The 12614-nt window shown below is 48.9% G+C and overlaps 1 protein-coding gene across 2 annotated transcripts in view; it reads right to left on the minus strand.

Moving 5' to 3' along the window:
* Positions 1 to 193: 193 nt before the first annotated feature.
* PSAP (prosaposin) overlaps positions 194 to 12614 on the minus strand; it is a 37778-nt gene continuing 25357 nt past the window's right edge. The window contains exons 5-15 of one of the 2 annotated variants that reach the window (XM_027858471.1): positions 11730 to 11933; positions 11008 to 11151; positions 9262 to 9318; positions 7843 to 7848; positions 5707 to 5841; positions 3729 to 3824; positions 3170 to 3344; positions 2904 to 3061; positions 2429 to 2509; positions 2013 to 2123; positions 194 to 1518 (exon numbers count right to left, since the gene is read on the minus strand). In XM_027858471.1, the coding sequence (XP_027714272.1) occupies positions 1483 to 1518; positions 2013 to 2123; positions 2429 to 2509; positions 2904 to 3061; positions 3170 to 3344; positions 3729 to 3824; positions 5707 to 5841; positions 7843 to 7848; positions 9262 to 9318; positions 11008 to 11151; positions 11730 to 11933 (1203 nt within the window). In that variant the 3' untranslated portion in view covers positions 194 to 1482. The remainder of the gene's footprint in view (positions 1519 to 2012; positions 2124 to 2428; positions 2510 to 2903; positions 3062 to 3169; positions 3345 to 3728; positions 3825 to 5706; positions 5842 to 7842; positions 7849 to 9261; positions 9319 to 11007; positions 11152 to 11729; positions 11934 to 12614) is intronic. The other variant, XM_027858478.1, reaches the window with a different exon arrangement.

A 12614-nucleotide genomic window follows, 5' to 3' on the forward strand; every position in this document is an offset into this window, starting at 1 on the left:
ACACACACACACACACACACACACACACACACACACACACACACACTCTCTCTCTCTCACACACACACACACACACACTCTCTCTCTCTCTCTCTCTCTCTCTCTCTCTTTCTCTCTCTCTCTCTCTCTCTCTTCCACTTGTCATTCCTTACTCTGGGGACTAACTCTGTAATGACCAAATGAGCACTATGACTTCAATTTACTGTAACTTTTATTGTTCATTACAGAAAGCTTTAAGGCAAAACCAGAACAAAACAAAAATCATCAACATTTAGTCCATTTAACAACAGCAACACATCTAGACTCCCTGAACACATAAGGTAGAGAAAAAGCTGCTGTCACAAGAGGAGAAACTGAGGCCCAGCCTACATTTGGTAACAAGGAAGAAACTGGCACTCAGGTGGGTCAGCCACATTTCTACTAGGAAGCAAGAAAAGCAGGACTTTGTCACCCATGTTAATTTAAAAATATAATAATTAAGAAATAACCTCTAAGAAAGGACTCTAGCAGGGACCCCAAGCGGCATGTGCGTGCTCGCAACGCTAAGACACAGCACCGACACAAAGACCCCTCAGAACTGCTCATCTCTGGCCTCCTTGGCCTTGTACTAAGCAAGCACCACTATGGTCACTGCACCCTTTGGGGTCTCAGAAGAAACAAGTCCCAAATGTCTCCCCCCACCCCCCAGACACACCCCAAAGAGCAGCCCACCCTTACACAGCCCGTTACAGCCCTATCCAACTTCCCCAAATCTACTTCAAAAAGCGAAGGTTCAAGAAAAGTATCACAAAGAAATAGAGAACAGAAGCAAGCTACACCCTAAGGATAAGAGTCTTCAAAGAAACTAAACTGAGGCTGGACCGCCTCCATCTGGCTAGGGCAAATCAAAGCCTCACCTCTCTCCTCCTCAGTCAAAAGCAGCTTCTTCCAATGAGGAGACTGGGGCTCTTCCACACTGTGGGAAAACTAGTTCAAAAAAAAACAAGAAGGCTCTGAATTCCTGCACGCCTTTCTCCTGCCACTAATAAGGCAGCCAACAGGCCAAGAGGACCATCCTGGAATAGGGTGAGGGGCTCTGACAGCCTCAGGCCAGGACAGTTCTAAACACAACTAACCAATCAGATGTTGCAAACCAGATGAGACCACCAGTGGTTGTCTGAGGATGCGGTCGGGCCAAGCTGCCATCTCCATCCACAGGCTCCCACCATCCCATCCATACTCAGGTCCACGATGCATTCATGGCACGTCATTCATCTAGCAGGGGCAGGGGGGTGGGGAGCATGGCAATGTGGCCAAATATGGTGCCTTTTAGACCCATGGCAATGAGGGACAAATGGAACACAAGAGTGATGGGATGGAGGAAGAAGAGGACGTGGGCTCATTCAAAAACAGGGGAAAAAAAAAAATCAGATCTGTATGTTCCCTTCCCCCAGACACACAAACAGGAAAGAAGTTGCAACGTCTCCAAGACAGAAGGGCTCTCTAATTCCACACGTGGCGCTTGCAGTGCTCAACAGCCTAGGAGAGAAAAGAGAGAAAAATCAGGTTCTTCCAAGGCCAGTCATCCCAAACTATCTCCCCCCTTCCAAACTGAGAGCTAAGACTCAACACCAGGAGCTGTAACACAGAAGACAGCTCCCAGCCCCACCAGTCGCCTTCAGGGTATGGGTGACGCTGCCAACAGTAAGTGCTTAATAAATGCAGGCTGACTTACAGAGGGTGGGCCCCTAAAGGGACTGAGAGGAACAAGAAGCACAAGAAACTTCTTGGCAAGAGGCAGCTGTGGCGCAGTGGATAGAGCTCCAGCCTTGGAGGCAGGAAGACCTGAGTGCAAATCCGGCCTCAGACACTTGACACTTACTAGCTGTGTGACCCTGGGCAAGTCACTTAACTCTGACTGCCTCACCAAAAAGCAAAAAGAAACTTCTTGGCAAAAGAAAGTCTTCTCCCCTCTGCATGGGGCACATACCAAGTGGCAGGTAGACTTGGCATGGGCGGTGGGAGGAACTTACATTGCACTGAGCAGCTGTCTCCATGTTCTTACACCAGTAGCTTGGGCCCCAGACACACTGCTCCCTTCCCAACAGAGGCTTAGCAGGAGCTTTGGGGCAAGCTCCAACTTTCTATATGGGGAGAAAAGAAAGTGAAAAAGCAGAATGAGATGGGCCCAGGTGCCCTCCCTCTGCACCTTCCTCCCACTTGTGAGGGAGTGACTGAGTTCCAGGGAAAGTGAGGTGGTCCTTAGACCAAAGCGCCAGGCTCTCTTGGGTTCCATGAGGTGGGAAGGGATGCTGGCCAGACCCCAGAGATGGGCCCACAGACCACAGGGATGATCCCACCTCCCAGAAGGGTCTCAGAGCCTACGACACTGTCAGCTCCCAGGAGGTGCCCGTGGGCTCCAAGAACAGACCCACACTGCCATGCTTACCAGACACAGAGAATCAGGGTTCATCTCATCGTGCAGGGCTGCGATCAGGACCGGCTCATACTCCTTCACAAACGCGTCACACTGTTCAGCAGAACAAAGGACAGCACTCAGACAACCCAAGAGGGCTGGAGCCACACAGCAGTCTCCAGGAGCCAGCGTACTCCAACCACAGAGCAGCCCAGCTCCCCAACATGCCCCAGCCACTTCTGAGACACCCCTCCACCTCAGCCCTCCCCAAGCCCAACACCTCCCTCCCAGGAGAGTCATGGGCTCTCCCTGCTCAATTCAGAGGCCTGTCTTGGGCCTGTCAGCTAGCCCAGCTTTAGGAATGAGTCCTCAGACCACTGGCTTCAGGATGAAAAGCAAAACCCTCTTTCTAATGAGGACAGGAGGAAGATGATCAGTGCCAGCACTCTGGGGCCCCACAGAGAGTCCAGGCCTTTCTAACTCCAGGAGTCTTAATGCCTGGCATTACCTCATCCTTGTAAACGCCTGGCAACATGCTACAAGCCTTCTCAAAGGCAGAGAGAATCATGGCCTTGGTGCTGTTCTTATCCAGGTTCTGGTCCAAATACCCATCGATCTTTTTGCACATGTCACAGAAGACACCACTTTGAAGCCTGGCTATGTTAGCTGCAGAACAGGAAGGGACATGAAAGGCAACATGATGCGTGCAATAACCAGCCACGTACGACATCCTGAGCCCTGAGCTGATGGTCCCCCAGGGTCTTCCCTCCTTACCTGACTTTTTGTTTTGGCAAAGTTTAAGCAAGCTGCAAATCAAGTGAGGGCTCGTCTCATCCAGGAGCAGATCCACAATGGCCGGGCCGTAGGACTCTATCAGGTCTCGGCACTCCTCGGCCATGGACTTGGGGATCACGGAGCACACTTTCTCGACGGCATGAATCATATCCTCCTAGAACGTGAGGACTGGCATTAGACTGAGTCAGGCTCTGGTGCTGTGGGCGGTGGGACTTTGGGTGCTGGGGTTTTCTGTTCTGATTTTGCTGGGAGCAGAGATAGGGGGGAGGGAGAAAGAAGGAAAGAGAGGACAGGAACATTCCTGGTCCCCTAGGTCTCAGGAGGCAGGACACTCACTGTCTTCAAAGGCCTATCAATTAAACTGATACCAAAATCTCCGCAGAGGACAAACCCAGCTTGCCCATCTCATGCTCACGCCGAAGCAACCCGGCTTGAAGGGGACAGAGAAGGGGCCCAGACCCACAGTGCCCGGCCCCTTGGAGGGACTCAAGAAACGTTGGTACATCCTGGGAAGGGGATGACCACTGAGCCCACACACCTTCGTCTTGTTGCCCTCCAGCAATTTGATGATCTCTTTGATAACATATTGGCACAGCTCACAAGTAGGACCAGCCTTCATCTGAACCAAGTTCTTCTGTTGAGAGAACACACGTACCTATCAGATTGGCCAACATGACAAAACAGGAAAACGATAAATGCTGGAGAAGATGTGGGAAAATTGGAACACTAATGCATTGCTGGTGGAGTTGTGAAATGATCCTACCATTCTGGAGAGCAATTTGGAACTATGCCCAAAGGGCTATAAAAATGTGCATACCCTTTGACCCAGCAATAGCACTTCTAGGGCTGTATCCCAAAGAGATCATACAAATGGGAAAAGGACCCACATGTACAAAAATATTCACAGCAGCTCTTTTTGTGGTGGCAAAGAATTGGAAATTGAGAGGATGCCCATCAATTGGGGAATGGCTGAGCAAGTTGTTGTATATGAATGTAATGGAATACTATTGTGCTATAAGAAATGATGAACAGGCTGACTTCAGAAAAACCTGGAAAGACTTGTATGGTCTGATGCTGAGTGAAGTGAGCAGAACCAGGAGAACATTGTATACAGTAATAGCCACGTTGTGCAGTGACTAATATTGATAAACTTAACCCTTCTCAGTAACACAAGGATCTGAGACATCTCCAAGGGTCTCATGATGCAAAATGCTATCCACATCCAAAGAAAGAACTATGGAAGTTGAATTGCTATTTTTTTTTCCTCTTCTGTTGAGTTTTGTTTCTTCTTTGTGGTGGTTCCTCCTATTGGTTCTAATTTTTACTTACAACATCACTAATGTAAAAATATGTTTCATAGGAATGTATATGTATAGGCTATATCAGATTGTGCACCATCTTGGGAAGGGTGGTGGGGAGGAAGGGGGAGAAAAACTTTAAACTCAAAATCATAAGGAAGTGATTGTAAATTAAAAGCCCTATCCTAAATAGTAACAAAAAAAATAAAGAACACATGGGGACCCTCCAGGTCAGTGGGATGGTGCGAACCTTTCTCCAGATAGCCCCACTTCTCCAGCACCTAGCACACACTGCTCCAGAGTCAGGGCTGTGCCTAGAGTACCTGTCACAGGCATGGGGAAACAGAGGCACAGGGAGCTGGGGACTCAGGATCCCACCATAGGTAAATGCTGAATTCAGACTCTAGGTCTCCTGATTCTGAATTCACAGGGAAGCTGTGGGGTTCAGAGGGAGGAGAGCCCTAGTGTGGGACCCAAAGGCCTGGGTGCTGGTGCCAATACACACACCTTATTAACCATATGACCCAAGCTTCATGGACCTCAGGGTTCTCATCTGTAGGATGTGGACAAACTCTACTCACTGCTTCTCTCCATCAGGCAACATGGAGAAAGTAGAACTAATAAACCAATCAGAGCTTGATAGTGCTTCTGTGTGGAGGCAGTGCAAAGAGCACTGACTCATGGAGTCAGAGGATCTGGGTTCAAATCCCACCTCTGGTGCTCACTATATGTGTGACCTTTGGCAAGTCACTTAACCTCACCGGGCCTCAGTTTCCTCATCTGTAAAGACCAGATGGCCTCTGAGGCCCTTTCCAGCGCTACATCCATGACCCTACGACTTCCCAGAGTGTGATTCAGGGAATTTTCACCGTCTTGTTCAGCTCCAGAGGGAGCCAGTCCTCACTTGGATGACAAGGCCTTCAGCAAAATGAGCCAGAAGCTAAAAAAAGGCACTGAGACCGTGAAGCCCAAGCCTTGGGAAGGCAAGTTCCCAGCCAAGGGGGCCAGCTCTGTTCTCTGAGCACACACCACCCCACACGCGTGCAGTTCCTGTGCCGGGACACTCACCGCCAAGGAGCCAACCCCCGAAGGTTCATGTGCTCAGTTACTTAGCTGGCTGGCTTGAACGACGTGACGCAACTACCCCCATGCCCTCTGGGTGTCTGCGCTGTCCCCTCTGCCCCAGAAAGACTTGGCGGCCGACGGGCCCAAGCCTACCTTGACTGGCTCCACCAGCTCCAGCGCAGGGGTGATCATCACGTTGGTGGCGGCCACGTGAGCCGGGACCAGGGCCTGCAGAGGCATCTCCTTCCCTGCACAGAACCCAGCATAGCCACAGATCTCCTTGGGTTGCTTTAGAGAAGCACAGGAGGGCGTCAGCTCCAGAGAAGGCCAGCATACACACACCACCACCCGGAGGCCTCCCACAAATGGGGACCAACCCAAGGTGGAAGCACTGGGGGTGGCAAAGAGGTGAGACAAAGGGCTGCTCTGGCAACACACCGGTGGAGGAGACGGGTCCTATTCTGGGCTTCTTCTTGTCCCTGTTTTACTGAAGGACCAATGATGTCACTGCTTAACCCAATGGACCAGACTCAACCAGAGGGCCACATCCAAAGGTCATCTCTGTCCTCAGGAGGATGGGGACAAGGGACCAGTTACTCCTCTAAGTGAGTAATTAATAACAAGAGAAGCTTTGCTTTCCAACAGCTCCCAATGGCCCAGTTAAGTGTCCAGAAATCTATCTAGCTGGTGAAATGGGCCAGGGCCTTATGGACCCAGGGCCTAGTTTTTTTAAAAAATGGAATTTATCTGAAAGAGCAGAAAGCTGTTTGAAGGTGTTGCCATTTTTAAAAATGCATGAGAGGGAAATGCCAAAACTCTTTGCCACCAAGCTGACAATTACCCAAGTCTACAAATTAAAACCAGTGTCCCCCAGATCTGTTCAGGAGTTCTCTTCCTTTGTACCATTTAAGCAGCAAACCTAGAGAACCAGACCGAGCTGTCAATATGTTAGTGCAAGAGGTGGATGTTCCCAACAGAGCCAGCAATCCTCTCAGAACTTCACTTAGAACATTTCTCAGAAGGACAAATACCACAGGCCTCGCCTTCCCTCCCCTTGCTTTATTGGACATAAAAGGAGACTGAAAACAGGGAGGAGGCCTTTGGTTTGTAGCCAGATTCCTAAATATTCAAGGATGATCATACCTCCCCCATAAGGATACTAAAATCTGTCCTTAAGTCTATTTAGCCAGACAGGAATCTGAAAAGTGACATGAGAAGACAGAGTATCTAATTAGTGAAAAAACTACTGAAAGCAGGAAGACCTGAGCCATGGTTCAGAGCCCAAGGGAAGCCCAAACTCAAACTTCCAGGGTCATTTTCATAAAAGAGTCTTTCCCTAGCCTTCAAATGCCCTTGGCAACCCAACTCGGGGGTTCTTAAACTTCTCTGTGTCTTGGACCCTTGGGCTGTCTGATGATTCCCTACAGATCCCTTCTGAGAATGTTGCTGTCCTTGTTTTAAATTCATAATTTAAGGAAATGATCAATTTCAATTAGAAGTTAGTGAAAATGAAGATGTAATTCTTTCCCATCCAGATGAGGGGAGAGGGTTAAGAGCCCCTCATCTACATATAGCCACTTCTACAGATGCTTCCTGTGACCATATCCCTAGAGGTATAAAAGGTTAAAGGTCCCCCCAGTGCTTCTTTCAGACGAAGAGTATTCTCTGGTTAGGTGGCATTAGCCAGTAAAAGTCTACTCTTAGATAAGAAAGTGAAACATCACACCTGGAAACCATTTCTTCAAAAGGAGGGTGATCGGCCCAGTTACAAGAACAACTGGCATCTAGAATCAATACAGGCCCAGCCTAGGCATGATGATTCCCCAGGCACCCAAAGAAGGCAGAAGCCAGAACCTGGAGTCCCAATTCCCTGGATCCAAGAGACCTGCTATGTGGTTTTAAATCACCATGCAGCAGCAGCATTTCCAGGGTTATGAAAAGCAGGTCTGAAGGCATGCAGTGCTCAGCTTAAAGACCTAAGGTCTCCATCTTTGAGGAATTGGTGACCTGCTGCTCATTCCGGTCACTGTCCAGCACCTCACACTGAAAGATGAGGCACCCACATCTGGAAGTGGCAGCAAAATCTAGGTGAGTTCTCATCACCCCCACGTCACTGCAGTCAGTGGGCACCCACACTGGACCCTGCCCTTCTCCTTTCTCCCCAGGTTTCTGACTGGATAAGCAAGAGGTAAGAAAGGACAGCCCTTGAGACAAAGCGGGGAAAGGGAATTTGACAAAGAGAAGCGACCACCAGCCAGCACTACTGCTAACAAGTTTCCCGTCACATACCTGATCCTGTGGTTGAGAATAAAAACAGGAGGTCGGAGTGGAAAATCAGAGAAAGGAAAGGACATAAGAGGTAAGAAAAAATGTTAAACAAAACAAAATCAAGCTGAGAACCACACGTAAACAGAGGCGTCACAAAAAAGCCGAGCAGCCAGTCTGTCCTGGGGGGTAGAGGAAGGGGTTGGGGGTGACCTACCTTGGTTCTACCTGCCCAGCAGCCACTCGGCCCAAGGGGCTCTCGAAAGATGGCTGCGGCTCCCGGGCAGACTGAGCACATTCTCTGGATACCACATAGTAAATACCTCAACATGCCCAACACCGTACTGAGGACATATGATTTGAGTCCCCCCCCCCACTCTCCCTTCAATACCGTATGTGGTGAGGACTAAAATCTCCAACTCCATAATGGATAGAAATCCTACACCCCTAAATCTCCTCATTGAGAATTCTGAACCACAGAATGCAAGGTAGAGGAATGCCAACTGAGGCCCATTAAGGAAAAGGAGAGAGAAGTACCCAACCAAATTAAGTTGATATTGGTAAGGAGACTACTAATCAGAAAAATTCATTCCTCTCTGTGAGGTAGAGTTCATCCAGTTACAGGATGATACTAGAAGTGTTAATTCAGTCTCTGCAAAGTTCTTTAAAAAACCATCTCTAATAGGCACCGACCTAACCCCCTACCTAATTCTCTGAAAAGTGGGTCTTTGATCACAAGGGGGGATGTGGAAAAGGAATGTGGATGGATGGACAGATGGATGGATGGATGGATGGCTCAAGACAAACCCATCCTTACCACTAGAACAACCCATCTCATATGAGGGACAGGACACTGTCCATCCTTCACCCTCTTGGCACTGAGCACCATACAAAGTTCCTTTGGGAGTCCAGGGTGAAACCTTTCCCTCCCACAGCCTTGGCAGAACAATCAAGGTGAGCATGCCGTATCTGGGTTTAAGCAGCACTGTTCCTGATGTCAGTTACCCTGGTGAACCAGCCCAGAACAGCAGGATGACGGCCGCTCCACCCCGCCCCATCCCACCTCCATTTCAGCGCGAGGCTCAAGTTCAAGGATCCAGGGATTCTGAAGCAGATGGAGGGGTGCATCTCGGGGCTGACCCTCAGGGAATGGCAATCTGGCAGTCAGGCTAACGGGCACTTACAGACCCCAGGAGAGGAGCCAAATCCACCAGGGAAGCTATGTCCCCTCCTTTGTAAAGGAGAGAGATTCTGAAAAATCTAAGGGGGGAGCAAATTAGTAAGTTAAGAGATGGTTAATTTTGCCAAAATCCAGTAAATTTAAGTCCCGACAGGTGGCAGGGGAAAGTCTGAGACTGAGAGGTCTGAAGAATTTTTTGGCTTTTGGCTGAAGAGGAAACCTTTGTCAAAAGACAACACCAGAAAGCTCTTCCCTCCACTTACCATGTGCATCATCATTTGGACAGCAATATCAGAATACTGGCTGATATAGTTCTTGCACTGTGGGTGAGGAGAGAGAAAAGTCAAGTCTGATTTAAAGATGAATAACTACCAATCTAACAAGGTATCAAATCCAGCATTTGCCAGCTCCTCTATCTAAGCTTCCCAAAATGGAGCTGGCCTCTGGGCATACAAAGATAACATAAAAACTGACTGCCCTAAAGAGCTCCCATCCCGCTGGGCCTTAGTAGAAACACGGGAGCTCATTCTAAGGATGGCTACTGGAAACATCAGTTTGGCAGATGCTTTGCCCTTCTCTTGTCCGGGACTGCCAGTGTTCAACCATGGAATGACCCCTCCCCCCCCCCCCCCCCCCCCCCCACACACACACTCTCTCTCTCTCTCTCTCCCTCTCTCTCTCTCTGTACCTGCTCTCCTCCTCCAGTATTTATGAACACCATTCAAGGAGCACAATGCTGCCCCGCCAGCCATTCACTGGTTTTCCACCCTGTGTCCTTCCAGCACCTCTCCTACACCACCTCCCATCCTCAGACCCCTCCAGCTACTCCAGCTCCTCAACAGAGAGCCTCTCCATGCCCTGAGGGCCGCCGCACTGGCCTCCCACCTACACCACACTCAAAACCCCTTCCATCTTTGCCCATCTTGTGAGGAACAGGGAGTTAAGCTCCTTGCCAACCCCAACGGCTCTGCTCATACTCCCGGGCCCATCTCCTCTTCCATCTTTTTGGCTTGGTAGTCTTCACACTTTCCCTATCCACTGTCTACAACTATCTACCAGCAAGCACTTCTATGAACAAAAACCTTCATCGAGCCCTGCTACCCATTCTCTCCAATGGCCATCCATCATCTCTTCGCTGTCCTTTTATTCAAATAAAAGCCGTCAGTGGCTTCCTCTTGGCTCCAGGAGCTGGCATTTAAAGGCCTCCACAATCCAGTCCCAACCTACCTTTCCAGCCTCATCTCACATATACTGCATTCCAGAAGGATCAAGAACATTCCCTGAACTCAACACTCCATCTACTGCCTCAATGCCTTTGCACAGACCAGCTGCCATACCGAGAGTCATTCCTCAATTCCATTTCTCAGAATCTTCATCTTCCTTCAAGGATCAGCCAGGAAGACTATTCTGATTCTCCTCCTCTACCCACCTTCTGCCCCCGCCCCGCTTTTCCCCTCTTCCTCAGATTATTTTGTATTATCACTTTATAGACGTATTTATTCCTTCTAGGAATCAAAATTCCTTAAGGATAGAGATGGTTTTATCTCTGTACCTAACACTGTGCACGTAAGTAGGAATTTGTTAAATCTGTTATATGCCTCTTTTGTCCCTAATTTTTAAATAAGTCTTCAAATTTCAAATATTTCAGGGCCCTTGGCCCCAAACTCCCATTCCAGCCTTCTCTAGCATGATCCTCTCCTCTATGTGTGATTTGGGCCTACCCAAATTCTCTCTCTTGGCTGTTAAACCAGAGGACTTAGACAAGATAAACTTACCCGAACCTGCCCCAAGGTTTGCTATCTATGCAACCTAGCTTACCCTGTTTATTTCCCTTGGATCATTTGAAATTGCATCATTAAAAGCCTCAAAAAAAAGGCAGGAAGGCCACCAACACAAATTCCTGAGTTTAGACAGAACTTTAGATTGTAACCAAAGCACTAGAATTTCCAGGTCCTTGGAAAAACTCTGGATTAGAAAACCTTCCTTTTGGGAAAAGCTAAAGAGAATACCATGTCAGATATGCCAGGCCCAAGGCGATCACACTCTTCCTTGAGATGGTCCACTAAGGACTCGACGAAGCTGGAGTTGGTCTTCACAGCATTCTGAACATCTGTCACTAACCGAACACAGTCTTGGCACACATCCTCTCCAGCCTGAAGAAAGAAAGGACACAATTCAGTGTCCTCATCATCCCTGTCTCCCACCCCCATCAACAATCAAAACAGCATGGACATCCGAGAGAAATAGGATGCTGTCACCTAGTTTTCTTCACCCATCCCATACTTCTGTCCAACCATACTTTCACCATGATGAAAAGCAACTTAATTCTCAAACTGTTGGGCATTCAGAATCGAAAAATCTCTAAAGGCTAAAAACCATGAGAAGTTTCACAAGAGGCAGTGTGTCATGGTAGACAGAGCCAGCCAGAAAGACCGGATACATCCTGGCTGAGTCATAACCTCTCCGTGCCACAGGCACATCTCTGAGACTGATGCTGAGAAGGTGGCGACTTGTAATGGTTGAGAGGCCCTATCCCTTTCATCTGAGCTGGTGGAAAGAAACCGGTTCTCTGGATGTTCAACTCCCAGGACACAAGCCTTCATCCCACTTGAAGACAGGCCAGAACGCAGGAGCCTTCTTCAGGAAGCCGGACAATGCAATGGAGTGCCCATCATCCTCACTTAGCCCCCCTCCCCAGCAAGCATCACCATGAATGGCCTGGCCTTCTTACCTTTGGCTGAGAGGACTTCTGGGTCTTGCCCTGAGGGTAAAGGAGGAGGGGGACATTGGCCATGAAGGGAGCCACCATATCAGACATGCCCGCTTCCGAGATCGAGTTGGATTCCAGTTCCTGCTGATGCTGACTCAGAGTAGCCAGATGTCTCTGAAGGGACCGGCAAAACATGAGGACGCTACACACCTCATCAGGATTGCTCTAAAAATTGACCAGGAGAGGAAAGCAAACCAGAAATTACTTCTGCTGACAAAGTCGTCTGAGACAACATCCCCATTTCCTTGGAACTGGTCTCTTGGTTTAATCTATACCACCATTCCAAAAATTGACCTCCTGCCCACGTGGAAACCACCCAAGACATCTTCTGGGGCAAAACCAAAGCCAAAGATCACACACCCAGCTGGCTCTTCTTTCTGCCCAGGTGGGCATGTGTTCTATAAATTCTATAGATGAAATCCTATAAATGCTGATGGAGGATGGATCTTTGGGCACTGTAAGGACTGAAGATTTTTCTACATTTCAGGGGGAAAAAATCAGATTCAAATTATGATGAACATTTCATCAGGTGCAAAAATTCTAGGGTAAAAAATCCATAAAGATGAAGCAATAAGGTCACACAACAAGTTGCTAGGGAGGGAGAGCTGGGTAAACCTGTTCTACTCCATAACAGACTCTCCTTTGGAATGCCTCGCTGCCCTAGCCTACCCAGCTCATACCTGACGAGGCCCAGACTTCCCAGCAAGCCTCCTCTCTCCTCCTCCCACAGTGCAGGCTTTGGATCCAAGATGGAGAAGGCCAGGCAAGCGTTCTACCGGGTTTACCCGCTAACTGGCTGTCTAGTGGCGGGCCCTCGCCTCAGGAAGGCTCATCTAGCCCTCCCCC

The sequence above is a fragment of the Vombatus ursinus genome, unplaced genomic scaffold, assembly GCF_900497805.2.
Source record: "Vombatus ursinus unplaced genomic scaffold, bare-nosed wombat genome assembly UNPS02000749.1, whole genome shotgun sequence".
NCBI classification, from domain to species: domain Eukaryota; kingdom Metazoa; phylum Chordata; class Mammalia; order Diprotodontia; family Vombatidae; genus Vombatus; species Vombatus ursinus.